The sequence below is a fragment of the Mustela nigripes genome, chromosome 12, assembly GCF_022355385.1.
Source record: "Mustela nigripes isolate SB6536 chromosome 12, MUSNIG.SB6536, whole genome shotgun sequence".
In the NCBI taxonomy this organism is placed as follows: domain Eukaryota; kingdom Metazoa; phylum Chordata; class Mammalia; order Carnivora; family Mustelidae; genus Mustela; species Mustela nigripes.
The window spans coordinates 131,558,749-131,576,842 of record NC_081568.1 but is presented as its reverse complement, the minus strand read 5'-3'; the positions used below and the strand labels follow the sequence as shown (position 1 = coordinate 131,576,842).

Here is an 18,094-nt window from a genome sequence, read left to right as displayed (position 1 = left end):
GAGCTCTCAGGGAAGGCGCGACTTGGGTTCCGCGGACCGCAGTCTCCAAGTGCTCTTGTTAAAGTGCCCAGCGCTGCTGAGGCTGGAATAAACTGGAATCAGTTTTCAGCGGGACCTTGCGGGAGGGGAGGGACACGGGAAGCCCTATACCCAGAACGGTGAGGGAGGCTAAATGTAGTCTTTTTTTTTTTTTTTTTTTTTTTTTTTTTACAGATGGAGATCAGAAGTAGGCAGAGAAGCAGGCAGAGAGGACAGAGCAGGCTCCTTGCTGAGCAGAGAGCCGGATGCGGGGCTGCATCCCAGGACCCTGAGATCATAACCTGGGCCGAAGGCAGAGCCTCCCTAAGTTGCTTGAGCCTCCCGGGAGTCCCTAAATGTAGTCTTAACACAGATGGAATCAAGTTAAACGCGTGATTATAAATGGAGAAAATTTGAACACTGGGTATTTGATATTACAAATTATTGTTAATTTTTATAGGTCATAGTAGTATTGTGATTTGCTTTTAAAGATTCTTAATCTTTTATATATCTGTAAAAGTGAAGTGTAGCGCTCTATCTGGAGAATTGCTTTTTAAAATAATTGGGGATGTGAGCGCCTGGGTGTCCCAGTAGCTAAAGCCCAGGGCTCTTGGTTTTGGCACAAGTCCTGATCTCAGGGCACTGGGATCCAGCCACTGCCTTAAAGGGCGTTTCGCGGGCGTGGGGGGGTGGGAGGTCTGCTTAACCCTTTCCCTTGGTCCCTCACCCTGCTCTGCATGGTCTCTCTCTCTCTCTCATCAAATACATAAATAAATCTTTTTAATAAAGAAATAAATAAATAATTGGGGATGAGGCGCAGCGTTTAGATGAAACAGGATTGCTAATTGTTTAATCTGGGGGAATGCGTATTTGAGAGTTCATAATATTATCCTTATGCTTCTGTATAAAATTGAAATATTCCATAATACGAAGGTTTTTTCTTTGTTTTTTACTGAGTTTGCTTAGAGTGAAAAATTGTAATTTTAATGTTTTTTTTTTACTTTGAGTCCTGCAAATGCGTACAAGTGATTTTAATTACTAGATAGACATTTATAAGTTGTGTGTAATGCAGATGTTGCTTTTATAATCCAGAACTAAGACTTATGCATAAATTAACAGTTTGGTAGGAAAATTGAAGTTTCTTCAATTAGGACTTTACAGTTCACAAAGCCTTTGACACCCATGATTTTACAATTTTAATAACTTAATAATATATTAAATTTTAATTTAATATAAACTAACTATAATTTAATCAATTATAATTATTATTTAATCCTCAAATCAAGGCTGTGAGGTGTTGAGGGCAAAAATTATTATTACTGTTTTACAAATAAGGAAACTGTTTCATTCCGGGTTAAGTGGTTTGTACAAAGTTCTGAGATTACTTAGTGCCCAAATCCAGACTAGCACAAAGGCTAAAAAAGTATGAGAAGGGGAGCTGAAGCTGGAGGAGAGGAGAAATATGCATCCAGCAAACACACTTTCAAGACCAAACCTTGGGCCATAAAACGCGTCTGGATTCACATTAGATAAGGAACCTGAAATTACCTGAGATTACCTGTTACCTAACTTGTTGAGGGTCCACTTAATTAATGGCAGTGCAGCAATTTGAATTTGGGCCTGTCTGATACTCAGATACTCAGTTTTAAAAATTAGAACCATCATGGAAAATCCAGCAGTGTATTAGCAGTAGATGTACATGCTAGCTATTGTGCTGTGATCTTTTAAAGGGGGGATGGTTAGGGCTGATTGTGAGTTTTCCAGTTTAACAGTTGGCCCAAGTTCCATTCTTTCCACCAGGTGGAAACTGAGTTTTCCTCCCTAAGTTGCTTGCTATTCAGCTGCCAGCAAAGTGTGTGAATGTGTGATGGGAGATAAAGAACAAGCTCTTAGTCTTTTTGCCTCTAAGGATACGAGTCACAAGTTAGAATAAAAGAAAATGTGGATATAGTAGATCATTGACAAATGATCATTTTCAATTTAATTCAACACACTAGGGATTCACAATATTCAGGTTAATTAAATATACAGCTGTGCCATGTTGTCATTTCTAACTTTTTTAAAAGGGTTAAATATGACTGTTTCTGAGTAGTTCACATGATAAAGACCTTTTTTGTTGGTGACTTCACGTATTGTGATCACCAGCCTCCAGGATGGCCCTCAGTAATTCTTACCTCCTGTAGTCAATTCCCTCTCACACTAAATAGGGCTAATTTGTGTAACCCGGCTAGGTCGGAAAAGACTTCGAAGGTTTTGATTTGCTCCTTTCTGGTCACTTGCTCTGCAGGCAGTCAACAGCCACTTTGGGAGGATACTCAAGGAGTCCTAAGTTCAAATATTTCATAGGAAAACCAGATTATTCTTGTAAGAATTTACAATATGATGTTTTATCAAATCAGATTATTAATGACAAAGAATGATTTCTCCTCCTCTATGACTGCTGGGGTGAGAGAGCTCCTTCATCTTTGTCTAAGCTTTCTTTGATAATATAAAAAACATACTGTATTATTTTATTTTAAGGCTAGATTCTGAGGTTTCATTAGCATTAGCAACACAGAGAGGACCTATAGAGCTCAATGTAACTTGCAGAAATAGAGTAAGAGTTGAATACGATTTCTGTTTTTCTAGTAAAAAATGTTATATATATTTTAAAGATTTTATTTTATATATGTATTTATTTATTTGAGAGAGAGAAGGGAGCATGAGTTGGGGGGAGGGACAGAGGGAGAGGAGAATTTTAAGCAGACTCTGCCCTGAGCTTGGAGCCTGACGCAATGCTTGCTCTCACAACCCTGAGATCATGACTTGAGCCAAAATCAAAAGCTGGATACCTAACTGACCGAGCTGGCCATGCATCCCTAAAAGAATGTTAAAATGAGTACTACTTATGGAAAACTGAAAACTGCTTTTGCAGTAGGTGTTCTTTTCCTACCCACCGGTTAAGAACAGTATATTACTTTATTTTGCCAATGTGGTGTTGAGTTCTGACTCATAGTACCAGCAAGCATCATTACCTACTAAAGCAAAATTATTCATAACTCCAAATTTCACTTGCAATGTTAGTTTTCATTCCCTGGCACTAATAATCAATTTAATGTAGGTGTGCTTAATATAGATATGTGTTGCACCAGCATAACAGTGTGGCTCAAGTGTTTGCTAATGGTGTTGATATGGTAGTGATTCTTTTTTTTTTTTTAATATTTTATTTATTTATTTGACAGACAGATCACAATTAGGCAGAGAGGCAGGCAGAGAGGGAGGAGGAAGCAGGCTCCCTGCCAAGCAGAGAGCCCGATGCAGAGCTCAATCCCAGGACCCTGGGATCATGACCTGAGCTGAAGGCAGAGTCTTTAACCCACTGAGCCACCCCAGGTACCCCAATATGGTAGTGATTCTTTACAAGGGAAGCCAGGGAGAACTCTATGAACTGACTTTGCCTTGTTCTATAAGCTCTAGAGATCTTTTTATTTTTTTAAGATTTATTTATTTATTTGATAGATAGAGATCACAAGTAGGCAGAGAGGCAGGCAGAGAGAGAGGGTTAAGTAGGCTCCCCGCTGAGCAGAGAGCCCCCAGGACTCTGAGATCATGACCTGAGCCAAAGGCAGAGGCTTAACCCACTGAGCCATCCAGGCACCCCTATAGAGGAGATCTTTAGAAACATAGATGTAGCTATAAGAAGATGGACATCTGAATCACAAGAGAAAGGCTGTGTAATGCAATAGAATACTGAACTAGGTGTTGTCCTTTTCTACCATTTGACCCACATCACTTAACTTCTCAAGGCCCGAGTTTCCTCTTTAACTGGTGCTCGTGGTTTGGCTTCCTACAAAGACAGCAATGAGTATTCTTGGAGCAGTTTTTCATTATTGTGATAACAAATAACCTGAGTGGACTTGATCAGGCATAGAGCAGGGAGGTCGGTATGTTTGATTGCCCTGGGTGAAAGCTGCAGTGGGACATTCAAACTCAGAAAAGAGGAGCCCTTATAGACTCTGGTGAGTACAACTATGACTTGAGTAACTTGGATGGGTACAGGTGCCCCCTGGGTAAATAAAGATAAAATTTAAATGTTATCAGGAGACCTGAATTGAAATAGTACTCTCTGAGGTCTGCTGTCAAAAACAGAGTGAGGGCTCTAATGAGGAATTAATCATAACAGGAAGAGGAATCTAGGCATATGATTAGAACTTAGAAGTACCTTGCAATGCTGGAGATGGCTGATAGTGTAGCTCCATGTCTCTGGAACCTGATGCCCTCCAAAGATGTAGGTTTGGGGAATAGACTCTGAGCATGTAAAAATAAACTAAAACAGTGGCGATCTAAGAACCAAGGACCAAAGTTCAACCTACAAAATAATCGCTTATCCTTATTGTTCTGTTTCTATATGGTTTTTATTTATTAAAAAAAATCTTGACATCCTAATAAGATTTGGATCAAGTGACATTTAAAAAGTAAAAATGCACATGACCATATTTGTACCTGACAATGGTGACAAGGTCTTAACCAATTATATCTAATGAACAGTGGCCTAAGTAGATAATCTCTTAAGTTTCTCCAAGTTCTAAAATGTTACATTTTATTTTATAGATGAGAATAACATGTCACCTAACTTGAACATCTGACTAGTACATTCTTGATCAAGAAAATCTTGATTTATAGTATTTGGCACAGAAGAGTCTTGAACACTTGGGGTTTGGGGTAATTAAAGAGCAGATGCTTACAGAATGATAGCTTGTTATCTGGTTCTTGACATATTGTACTTACTTGAACTTTTATTTTTACCCCAGATTTCTCAATAGTAGTGCACATTTCTGGCCATGTTTGGGGTGTGCCTTGACAGTGATTAAGATGCTAATTACTTGCAAGTATTTATTCAAATTCAAAAGGAAAGAGAGCTCCTTACTATATTATTAGCTTATCTAATACATTTATTTTATTTTATTTTAATATTTTAGTGGGTAAGTTCGATGAAAATGGAGATTTTTTTTTCTTTTCCTTTTGTTCATTGATACATAACAAGCGCCCAGAACAGTGCCTGGAACAAAAGAGGTACTTAAAAAACATTTGCTTCACACACAAAAAAACCCTGTATATAAAATGCTAAAAGTGTGAAATGTTTCTTCTTTTCTATATCAGTCATATTCCCTCCCAGAGTAATGAGCTGTGTGTATTGTCACAGGATTCCCAATGTTTATGCTACCTCCCTACAGCAAGATTTATATCGCTGCCTCTTGCCCGGGCTTTGCATGTTTCTGCCAAGTCATTCGCTCTTCTTCTCTGCCACAAGAGGAAGACATATCGCAGCTAGGGCTGCTTTGTTATCCTGGATCCTGGAATGAGAAGGTATGTGGACAAACCTGGAGCTGATTTGCCATTGCCAGTTGTAACATGATGGACAACTCTTGATATCACAAGCCAATGGAAGCTAATGGTTATTATCTCACCAAAACCTGGTGAGAACCTATATGAATTCTGGATAAATGTGAAAGTTAGCATATAAAAATGATTTAAAGAAAAAGTGTAGGGTGCCTGGGTGGCTCAATGGGTTAAGCCTCTGCCTTCAGCTCAGGTCATGATCTCAGGGACTCAGGATTGAGTCCTGCATTGGGCTCTCTGTTGAGCAGAGAGCCTGCTTCCCTCTCTCTCTGCCTGTCTCTCTGCCTACTTGTGATCTCTCTCTCTATCAAATAAATAAATAAAATATTTTTTAAAAAAAATTGTAGGATGTTTTTCTTTATAGAAGTATTAAGACTGTGTTACAGGAAGTAAGGGAACAAGTTTCATAAATGATAAATATCCTTTGGTAGGATTTTAAGATTTTCAAGTTATTCATGTTCTCAGCTTATGTGCCAAGGGATGACATAAAATAAAGGTTTAGTAGATGTTTAATGTTTGAATGCTTTCTTTTGCATTTTGTGGGGGAGGGAGTAAGTAGAGGAGGGTTGTTAAAAAAATAACCTGTTGGGGTACCAGGGTGGCTCAGTCGGTTGAGCCAAAGGGGGTGGCTCAGTGGGTTAAGCCTCTACCTTCGGCTCAGGTCATGATCTCACAGTCCTGAGATCCAGCCCTGCATCAGGATCTCTGCTCAGTGGGGAGCCCCCTTCCTCCTCCCCCCATCCCCACTGCCACCACCCCCGCCCCCCCCACAACCACCCGCCACCTGCCCTCCACCTGTCTGCTTCTCTGCCTACTTGTGATTTCTGTCTGTCTAATAAGTAAATAAAATCTTTTTTTTTTTTTAAAGGAAGGCTGTAGAGAAGAGTGGCAGACTACAACAACATTGATTCATTTTAGAATATGCTAATTCTTTGCCTTTTAGATACCTATAGAAATAATGTTGGGGAGAAAGCAGGTGGCAGACACCAGATAGCTTATCCAACTGCTGCTGCTGATTTCATTTTTGACTCATGCTAGCCTTTAAGGAACAGTTTCTTCTTGGGAAACAGATATTTAACTTTTAATTTCAATTTAATGCATTTGTTCATTTACTCAGCGTATTTACTGAGAATCCACTGTGTGTTAGGCATTGTACCAGGGCAAAATATGAGCCATACTCATAAGATTTCACTACTTCAAATTCCACATCCAAGTGATCTATTTACCCCAAATTATTCCACAAATTTTCATATGTAAGATATCTGCTCCAAACACAGTCTAAATTCATCCTCAACACAATCTGAAATCCCTTACCATCTCTTTTTCCATAAGAAGCATGGAAAGGGGAAGGGGAAAATAGAAGGGGAGGGTCATAAAAATAGGGCATCCGGGAGCACACTCTAGAGAAGTAGCAGCTCAGCTATAATCTCCCAAGTCAAGAAGAGACTTGTTTAGAGGAAGCAATATGAAATATGCTAAAGAGTGGCATTTTTTTTATATGCCAACTTCTCCAGTACTGCCCCTTCCATCCCAGGTCCCAACTTAGGCTTTGTTCCCCGTGATATTAAGACCTGGCTTCATCTTGCTTACTACCCTCACACCCAACCGCACTTCCAATTATTCCTTCAATTAAAGCCTCTCTTTTTGGCATTCAGATAAATTGCCTCTTTCAGCAATAGGTAACAATACACACAAACTCAAAACCAAACCTTTACTCATCCCACTCACACAGTGGGAAATTAGGATGGACTTCAAGTTTGGTCGGTCCACCCATTCATTTGTGCACTGAAAACCTCAGGTCCTTTCTATCTTATTTCTCTGCCATTCCCGGCTTCATCTGAAAGATGATCATAAGGTAACTTCCAACTGCAATTGCTGCTGCGTGCTTTTTTGTTTCCATCTCACGAGATGAGGATATAGATGATACCAATAGCCTAATCAACAAAGGAACTTCAGTAGATATATACGCTTAAACCAGATCTTGCAACTTTCTTTCCACAGACCATGGAACATTTATAGAATGGACTATATACGAATTCACCCTGAAAACCTCAGTGCATTTCAAAAAGTAGACATATATAATCCACATTTTCTTTACACTTGGCAAAGTTCTTACTTGATTAATATGGTGCATCTTCTTGCACATTACTTTTATTGACAGCAAGTATTTGTATTAAAACACCTATGGGGTATACAGAAAAATAAAATACATAAATTATACAAAATTTTAAAGATAAAACAGGAAACTCAAACTGCATTCAGTCAGATGACTTTGAGCTGCCTCTTCTGTCTTCAGTTCTTCATTCCTCTCTGCTTACAGGGAAATTGGAAAACACCTTGAGAAAAAAAATGTGAAAATATTTCTTTTCACAGTTTAGTATAATCTCATCAGCTCACCGCTAGTAAAATGGAGCTAATAGGCTTAAACTGTCATCACTTTTCCCACCTTTTGCATAGGAAATGAATGAATACTAGCCTATGCTAGACCCAAAGGAGTTTCTCTTATGATGACATTTAGGGTCCTGAGGTTTTTAAAGAAGACTTTGTTTGTTGGAAAGAGGACAAAGAAAATTCCCTCAGGGTAAAGGAAACTGCCTATTCAGCAACACTCTGAGTTTCTCGGGTAAAATCTGTGTTTTACTTTTGTATTCCTGGTACTTGGCTGAAGGCGTGGCACACACTAGGTGCTCCATAAATGTTTTTTAGATACATAATGTAAGCTTCCTCTTACCTGTTGGCAGGTAAGATGGATTTAGGAACCTTGAACCTCTCTTCTTCTGTGAGCACCAGCCCTCAGAGCAGTGGTCAGGGGAAATTTTCCACTCAAGGTAAAAAACAACATACTGCTATCTTTTCCATTTTGGCCTGGGCTCTATGGCTAGGGTGGCGCCTCCCACAGGAAGATGAGTGAGAGGTTAACCTGCTACTCTAGTTGGCAGCAGGCATTCCAGAATAGGAGAATGGATTTGGCATTGTTTACTTTAGACTCTATTGTCTCCTCCAGATGTGGGGGAAGTTAAATAGGGTAAGGAAGGGAGGACTAGAGGCACAACTTAGGAGAAAGATAATTGGAATGCATTTTGAAACCACCTTTCCCCAAATGTTCTCTCCATAGGCAGGGCTAAGGCACAAAGCAGGAGGGTTGTAGCCAGTAGACTTCAAGGATGAGGGGAGATAATGGACTGAAGAAAAGTAGATCTTAAAAGTTTTCATCACAAAAAAATTAGTTTCATGACAGATACTAATCAGGGTGTGACAATCACTTTGCAATATATACGAATACTGAATCACTATGTTGAATACCTGAAACTAATATAATGTTACATGTTAATTATACTTCAGTAAAAAACATTGTAAATTAATAGAAATTAAGACTAGACCTCAAAAAAGACCTGAAAAAAGTGATACCCCTCAGAAAGTTGTGTGTGAAACTGTCTACTAACTATACCAAAAAGACCATTCATAAGAAGATAATTTGAGAATTTTTTATTAAGAAATATATAGTGTCAATTACAAAGCAATATGTATATTTTTAAAAGTGCTTACAAATAAATAAAAAATATATTCCATAAATGTTAAAATATATATATTTTAGCTTTAGCAAAGACACTTCTTCAGAAACTACTTGCATATATATATATATATATATATATATGTATATATATAAAACTTGTCAGATAATTTTTAAAACTTGATTTACAATACTTCTACAAATTTTGCTTGGAAATTCTTTCAAATTGCTTCATTAGATGTACAACTTTTTGTGCACCTCTTTTTGCTTTTATTTTCTTCTTTTGTATGTTTTTGGTATGAGAACATAAGAATTATCAGTACATGTAGAAGAAATTCTTGCCTTTTAAACAGATGTTTCCATGCTGTTGAGTTCAAGCTTCTCTTGCCTTAACTTTCTCCTTTCCCTTTCTACGTTGTGTTTAGATACTTCCCTGGAAGTAAGGCTTATGTAGGTGCAGCCAAAAATCACCTCACACAGCCAGTGGCTCAGGCATCTCTGCTACATCCCTCTCCATTTGAGGGACAGTATTTCCCCTGCCCACATCAAACAACAGCTTACAAAAATAAGTTAAGAAACCCTACCATAATTAAAAAATAACTATCAGTGGTCTTCTAAATGTCACAGTTAGAGTTAACATTACATCTACCTAATAATGATGATTTATTTTGTTGCTATGAAATACAGCCTTAAGGAAGGTGTATTTTGTTTCTAAGAAATGCGACTGAAACGACGCCACAGTCCCATTAAGTATGCAACTTGTTCCCGGCATTTATACGTTGTGACTTCTCTTTTCTTTCTTTTCTTCTTTGCCTGGGTATTATATGTCTGTGGAATAAGAGAATCAATGGTCAGGACTGTCACTATCTTTAACAACCATCGAATGGCAGGGTTTTCTTTACGCAAATCCATGTCTCAAGTGTGTTGCCAAAACACCTACTAACTGGCTTCTCCTGTGGGCTTTCTCCAGAGGAATGCCCTCCCATCTCTCCACCCGCCTACTCTTGGTTCAAGGCCAAGCACCACCTCCGTTACAAGGCCTCTGCTCAGACTTTTCTTTTGGAAACTCTTCTGGTGCTTCGGAGGGTTGTTTCATTTAACTTGGCTCACACTTACGTGCTGTTTTTATTATTGCATCATGCGTATTCCCTGTAGTGTTGAGCACAATGTCTTTTACGTAGGAAATGTTGAATATTTATTGAATGACTAAATAAATAATTCGGTTGATGGTTTCATGATCTCTCTGACAAGGCCATAAGTACCTCAAGAACACAGTGTACGCCTCTTTATGGATATAATCCAGTAGACCTATTATTTGGATCCAAAGTTCTCCTCCTTTCTGTCCCTCCCACCACCTACTACCTACATGTGCACAGACTAAAGAGGAGTTTAACTTTAAAAAAAAAAAAAGATTGTGATAATCTTCCTGTGTGTTCCTTCACCTGAATTACTCTTGGGTAGTGGCAGACTGGGCCTTCTAGACACACAGTATTGAGATCAAGCAAATTTATCAGGTTACTAAGCAAAAATCTTATAATCTAAAATCTGTTGAATCATAAATATTATTAGACTTAGGCTCTCCTTTTAGGCTTGGGAGGGGGCTGAAATAAATTAGTCAGACTTTCCCTTTTTCACAAGCTGTCCAGAACTTGATCTAGATTGTCTTCTATGTTCTTCATATGGATAAATATAGTTATGGCCATCTGTAGATGTGCCAGTCTGTTTGATAGAAAGTATAGAGCCAAACAGGTTTTTCACATGGCTGTCTGGTATTGAGTGTTTAACTCATGCCCAGTCTGGATGGACCATATGGCTTAATCTTCAAACTCTAAAGTAGTGACAAGGCAGCTACACACTTAGCGTGCAGACTGAGAAAGGTCACCAGTTAATAGGCAGGCAGTAGTCACACATACTCGCACTTGTCTCTCTTTTCTCTTTTTTAAATTTGTCATCAAGGAGAAAAATGCCCTATTTTACTTGCCTGCTGAAATAAGTATTTACTGAAGATTTGTCCTGTGCCAGGCATTACTCTAAGTACTTCAACATCTATTGACTGATTTATTTCTCATAAACACTCTATATGGAATTTGCTAATAAGACCCTCATTTTGCAGATGAAACTCACACTGAGCCTAGAAGTTAAGTTAGAAGTTTTGGGGCTAGGATTCAAAATCAGGCAAGAGCTTCTCCAGATTTCCTGCCCCTAACTCTGTACTACTGTTTCTATTTAAAGTTACACATCCATCCAAATGCATATAACTGCATATACAAAAATCCATTATGTAAGGAGACAGCCATACAAACAATTAAGCAAACGTGGGTAGAAATTAAAGGTATAATTTAACATTTTAAGAGAGAAGCACACATTATTAAGTGATAATCTCCTTAGGAGCCCATGCATCCGGATTGTGAGGTCTAGGTTGGGTCCTTGGGTGGATAATCACCCTCTCATGCACGGGCAGGCAGGACGGAATACTGCCTAAAGTTAGAACTACAATTCTTCCCAACCAGAACCTTAGAAGTAGATGGGTTTGGGGTCCCCGCGTGAACGTGGGGCTAAATCTACAGCTTTTACCCGGCTCTTTTGCTCTTGGAAAGATAGGTCCCGAATAAAAATCCTAACGACTTCTGCAACCAAGGCCCACTTTAACTAAGGTTAATTCTAAAGCGAAAGTCCAATGTATTGGCTTACTTGCATTCCGGAGTAGCCTGGGCACTGGAGAGTGAGCGTAGCATTAGTTCCTATCGCAAAGATTTCCTTGGCGAGAGACGTGCAGCCGTGGGTGGGATAGAAGGTAATGCGCTCGATTTTAGTAAGGCAATCCGGCTGCTCACGGGCAGCAAGATTTACGAGTAAAGACAAAAACACCAGGAAAAACAAACAAACAAACAAACAGAAAAAAAAAAAAAAAACCCCACAGTCGGTAAGAAATGAATGGAAGATGCGGCGGGGGAGATGCAGGATGGGGAGCGGGAGCCACAACAAACTCGTTTCGAGCGGGAGGAAGGGGTCTCGGTGGAAGAGAGGGAGAAAGAACCCATGGAGGGAGGAGGAAGAGGGCGTTTTGAGGTTCTCGCTCCGCCTGGGTCTCCCGGCCCAGGCGACTGCCAAGAGGCGGCGCCCAGAACCGAGGCTGTGCACCTCGGGAGGGGCTCTGACGTGATTGCCTGGTCCGGGTTCCCGATTTGCCTTTCCTCCCAGGGGCGCGGGGTGGGGAGGTGGGGTTGGGGGGACTCTCCCGGAATCCCGCTCGCTCCGGGGAGAGACTTCCTTGCCCTAAATTGGAACAGAAATAGTATCCCAAGCTGGGCACCCGCCCAGGGGTTTCCGGCAGCCCCGCCTCCCTACGTGGTCTGCGACGCCTGGGAGCCTTGCCACCGCCTGCGGTTCTACGCACAGCGAGGACACCCTCTCCGGAGAATGCCTGGTGTCTCTCTGGAGAAAGTCAGCAGTACTGACCACTCACTCACCGGGTCTTCACAGTAGATGGGATTGTTAAATTCGGTGCTTTTGATCTGGAAGAAAGAAAAAAAAAATGACAAGAAGGGTAAAGAGTTAGTTCAAAGGGGAAATCATAAGCGCCACCCCCCCCCCCCCCCCCCCCCCGCCCCCCCCCCCCCCCGCCCGTTCTCTAAAAATAACCCCCCCCCCCCCCCCCGCGGTCCCCGCTGCCTGCTCCCAGGTGTTAAGGATGCTCTGAAAGCAGTTACCACTTAGGCACTTGTTTCCTATGCACCTGTCCTTGTCATTGACAAGGTAGTGAAACCCTCTGAGTTCAGATAGTGCCTGCTACTGTTTGAAACTAGATATCAAAGAATCCTGGTCCTAAAGAGAGATCCTCCCACCACAATCAAACTGGGCACACTTGCATATAGGACTACACAAGTGAGCAACAATACCATCTTTTTGAATGCCCTCATCTGCCTTGTAGCCATTCATGCATTTCACACATGCATGCTCTAGCCAGAAATTAGAATAATCAGGAAAATGATTACTACTATATATTAAAACTGTGAAGAGCACCTTATCCCATAATGGCATTCTAAGGCTTCTAGCACATTAGAAAGAACCGAAATGCACCTTTCCCAGGACTATTATCTCTAGTTAGGCCTTAGTTCACAAGAATTCTCTCTTTTTTACTCTCCTTTCTCTCTCAAGCTCTTTCCCACTGTCTTTCTATTGCACTGATGGAGCAGGACTTTGACAGAGAATAGACACCTTGATAGATATGTGTGCTCCTTATCAGTATCTGCACACTTAATGTGTGCCAATTTTTAGGTAGTTGTTTGAGAAGCCAATATATTTAAATATCACTTATAAAAATTTTTGACAAAATGCTGGGCCATGATTTTTTCCAAATTATTTTTCTTTCCTTAAAAATTAAACTGTAGCTTGTATATGGGTATGACTATTCTTTGATGAAAACACATTTGTTTTTTAAAAAAATGTTTCTTCACTTACCCCATTCATATATTTCTCCAGGGCTTGATAAATGACTTCCTGATATTTCTTTCTAATCTTTTCAAAGTCACAGTCAGTGAAATTGTAGGATAGCACCAGCCCTACTAGTTGCAAGATGAAGATCTTCCTGAAAAAAACTGAAAGACCAATAATAAAGCATCAGGCAATGTACTTGGACACCCATTTCCACCCTGGTGTCTCACTAAACTCTTTCCATCCACAGTAAATCGGCTCTATATCTGCAAGGCCTGCCTTAGAGTTATGTGCCCAGACACCACTCTTTGCCTCTCGTTCCCAGTGCACATGAAGCCCATATTCACCCATGCTGTTGCCTGAAGTTGGAGTCTCCCTGATGCTCCAGAGCTTTCTGGCTCCACATATATAACACCTAAACGCCTACGGGCTCTTTTCTTCTAGGCCAATGATTTTCCTTGATGTCATTCTCTTCCTTTATAGAATTCTGAATTGATTACATGAAAGAAAAACTAGAACTAGCCAAATCTATGGAGTTTTCACATTGGTAAAATCATCAGGAATTTCCCTCACCTTCTTCCTTTTATGTTTGCCCTAAACCCTTGATGTGTACCTGGAAGTGCTTTAAGAAACAGATACCTGTATCTTTCTCCTAAGGAGCCATTTCCATGGCTAAGCCCCCTTCTGATGGGAAAATAAATACCCCCAAAGGGCAACCACTCTAAGGACTAAGTACTGATGCTTACACATGCCGTACACCCTGAGCATTTCTTTTGGCCACTTTCAACTAGTTCTTTCCCTCTGTGGCAACTGAGAAAACACACGTGCTTACTTAATGGGATGCTTTGGAAAGTGGATACAGCCTCAGGCTTGGGCTGCACATCCGAGCGAAGGCATTAAAATGCAACAGTGAGTGACCAGAACCTCAGGCATGGGGGTGATAACGAAGCTGAAATGAATGGAACAAGATCTGATGGGGTTCGCCCTCAAAGCACTCACTTTTCAAAGCACTTCAGGAAAGAAGCGCTTACTCTTGGCTGATTGGGGGACCTCAGGGGCTGCGGTCTTCTCTAGCATGTTTTATAGGTGTCAAGAAACTGAAAACCACAAAGCCTAACGCCAATCCTTTTTCTCAGCTCTAAAGGCCGGCGTAAGGGCGAGGGCGCCACACAAGAAGCGGAGCCGCGTTGCGCCGCGTGGTGCGCCACGGTGCGCGCCCTGGGAGGCTGCTGTCCAGCGCGCGGCGCTTCCGGAGGCGCGCAGGACTCGTGCGCCCGTGCGTCCCAGGCGCTTAGCCCCACGCTGCACAGTCTCCACTACTTCGGTTGCCACGGGCCTGAGCGCCCGCGCGGGTTGTAGGGACAGGAGGAACAACGAGGTGGCCTGCGCGGATTTGTGGCTTGCAAACCCTTGTTCATCCAGAAAAGGGTGTTGAAGCGCAGCGAAGTGAGTCAGGGAGAGAGTCAGTGATGATGTCTAAGCTGCCTTCTGGGCTGTGGCAACCGCGACAGGAGTTGAATGGACGGAAGGCCGACACTGACTGGGCTTCTGGGGGATGAACCCCGCTCCGCCCGAGCTTGGCCCGCGCCGCTCGGGGCTCTCCAGACAACCAGCTCCCCTCTTCCTCCCCTCACCCCCACCCCTTGCGTGTCAGAGCCTGCAGAGTCCTCGTCCTTGGGAAGTTCCTAGGAATCATCACCGAAGCCGCTGAAGCAGAGCGCCCCACGTGAGTCCTAGCAAAGGTCACAGGCCACGCGGTGCCTGGGAACAACTGCAGGGGGTGGCGAGGGAGGCGGGAAAAGCGCAGACTCAGGCGGTGGGGGTGGGGTTGGGACTCGGGCCAGAAGTGAACTTTTTTTTCATAAAAGGTTCCAACAGCTGGACCAGTACAGCTGGACCCAGTTGTCTTGTTAAAGCCTGGGGATTAAAAACTGTGGCGCTAACCCGAGTCACAGGAAGGCGCTGATTCACCGATGACTTCCAAATGGGCTTTTCTGGAATCCTTAAAGTTTAGGGTTTTTTTTGTTTTTGTTTTTTGTCATGGCAGCATACTTTGGGAAAGAAATCTCGCTGTCCCTCTCCCCATCATCAACTTTTCAGGGTGTTGTAGGATGCTGCCAAAGCTTGATTCATCTGCTGTGACATCAGAGGTGTTTCTTGTCAGCAAGCGGGAGCTCCAGACAGATTTCTTCACTGGGTTCGGATATGCCTATGGGAGTAGGGACAGAAGACTGCAGCCCTCTGAGAGGTTCAGCTTGCGTTTTCTAGGGTGTGACGAAGTTCCCTCCCTTCTTTTGCTTCTTCTTTTACAACTTTGCGTCTGTGTGGGTCTTGGTAGAGATTATGCAGACAGGGTGCCTCCTCCTCTCGCATCCTGGAAGTCATCTCTACCTGTTAAACATACTGCTAAACACTTATCCCCAGGGCCCCTAATTTCCTTATTTGTAACCATGTGACCTCTGAGATCACTTTGATCATATCATTTTTCGGCTTGATAGACTCCCAGTTGCCTTGACATATACAATCACTTGGCTCCCAGCTGTCTTTCCAGCCTTATCTCCTTCATTCTCTTAGGTTTCTGCTAAATAGTATCTGACTTTAATATGCTCTAAATGTGCCCTAAGCTTTCTTCTTCCCAGCCTCACACCCTCAGGTGTTGATATTCTCCCGTCATTCAGTACTCCTTTCGCTAGAAAAGTGTTGTCCTACTGGATGTGGTGTCATTCCCCTTTAAGACATACTTATTTTGGGCTTTTCTTTTATGATCTCCATTCATGGTGTAATATTTCAATAATATTTTTCAACTTTATCTTTTTATTAGACTATGAGATCTTTAGAAGCAAGAAATGTTTCATGATAATTGATTTGTTCAACATCAATTTACTTTTTCCAAAAACATTTGAAGTGACTTGCAGTACTGGTAATTGTTACCAGTATCTGGTACCATATTGGTACCAGAAGGTAAGAAACAGTCAAGATAAAGCCAAAGAAAGAAACCAAGGAATTAAAGGAAGTGTGAATCAGGTATAAAAACCCATAGAAAAACATTATTAAGAACTAGAGAATTAAAGGTGAAGAAGAGTAGGAGATACAGGCATACAGTTATGGATGAATAAATAATGAGAATAAAAGGTACAATACAGGGGATATAGTCAATGGTATTGAATTAGCATTGTATGGTGCTAGATGGTAGGTACGTTTGTGGTGAGCATAGCATAAGGAATAGACTTGTCAAATCACTATGTTATATACCTGAAACTAATGTAACATTGTGAGTCAGCTATACTTTAATTTTTTTAAAAAAATAAAATAATAAAAATAAAAACAAAAATAATAAAAATAAAAATATATAAAAATAATAAAAACAAAAGTAAAAAAATAAAACTGGGGGATTAGGACAAGCTCAGAAGTGGTTCTGATTTTCCAAGCAACCACTGCAAAGGAGAGAATGGGGAGGGTTCTACCAGCTTGCTAAGGAAGCCGATTTTTCTTATGCCTGTGGTTGTCATAATAACCACCATTGGACAGTCTTATGTACTGCATGTAGTAATAGTCAATAAATCCTCAATAAATTAAAAGATGTTAACCTTTGAAGATCGTTGTTAGGAAGCAAATTATTTCATATGAAAGAATTTCTCTAGAGAGAGCTTTTCTTTTTCTTTTCTTTAAAATCCTGGTAGCTTTTTGCTGCCCTCCTACTAGAATCCACCTATGGCTTGCCTGGGGCTACCACTCCTATAAGGGAATCTCTGAAAATTCCTGGTGGACTGAATAGATTTCCATTTTTTTTCTCTTTCCATTTGTTCAAATCAAATGCTGAAGGTGTGAACAGCATCTATATGTGTAGTTATGGAAATACTAGGTTAGGTTAAGAACGGTGTCTTTCTGATAGTAGGAAACAGAAGCGATATCATTTGTAGCACTCTGGTTACTCAGAAAGCTTAGGCAATACTCTCATGCATGAACTGGGCCAGAAAATGACCTACAACACGGCTCTTTTCTCTTACCTTCACTAGAAAGATCTTTCATTCCTTTCTTTTCTTTTCTTTTTTTTTTTTTTTAGCATTTTTGTTATTGTTTTTAATAATGGTTTTCTTTCTTTTTCATTCTCTTACTCATTCTTTCCCTACCTCCTTTAAAATTTACTTTCCTTCTCTTCTTTTAACTATCCTGAATATTTAAGGTAGCCTAGTCCTCATGCAAATTTCAGTCTGTTTGAAGATATAGATCCAAGTTGTAAGTGAAAAAGAGGTGCTATTTTTTCATTAAAATTTTCTACTTTTTTAAAGAATACTTAAAAAATGGGAAGGATGTCACATGGGTTACTGATGAAAGGGGAGATATCTTCTACTATAGAGTAAGAAAAGTGGATGATACCAACATTTGCTTGTTAATATTTTAGGAAGTATGAAAATGCACTTTCTCCAGTAGCTAGGCCTGGAAGAAAAGTGATTACAATAGATTTTTCAGGATGCTGGTCATATAATCACTCCACCTCTTGGTTCTCACTTATGCAGAAAGGATGGGCCACACTTTGCAGAAGCAAACTTTATTTCTTTCCTTATATTCTCCCTTCATTGGTCATAGTCAGGTGTACTGTTTGTGTAACGTGAAGTGGTCAGTGTATGGTTTGTGATGACTGTGGTACATGTCCATTTTGCCCATTAATTTTGTATTCGCTTTTGTACTCAAGTGGCCTTGTTGCTGGTTTGAACCACTGATTGTATTTTTACCAAACTCCATACTTCCTCT

At 40.8% G+C, this 18,094-nt stretch overlaps 1 protein-coding gene across 1 annotated transcript; it reads right to left on the bottom strand.

Annotated features, from left to right (window-relative positions):
- Nucleotides 1-9,065: 9,065 nt before the first annotated feature.
- TSLP (thymic stromal lymphopoietin) lies at nucleotides 9,066-14,419 on the bottom strand. The gene is given in 6 exon segments (XM_059416392.1): nucleotides 9,066-9,736; nucleotides 11,600-11,734; nucleotides 12,379-12,423; nucleotides 13,370-13,515; nucleotides 13,518-13,602; nucleotides 14,354-14,419. Coding segments are annotated over 6 exon segments (594 nt in total). The 3' UTR covers nucleotides 9,066-9,619.
- Nucleotides 14,420-18,094: the final 3,675 nt, after the last annotated feature.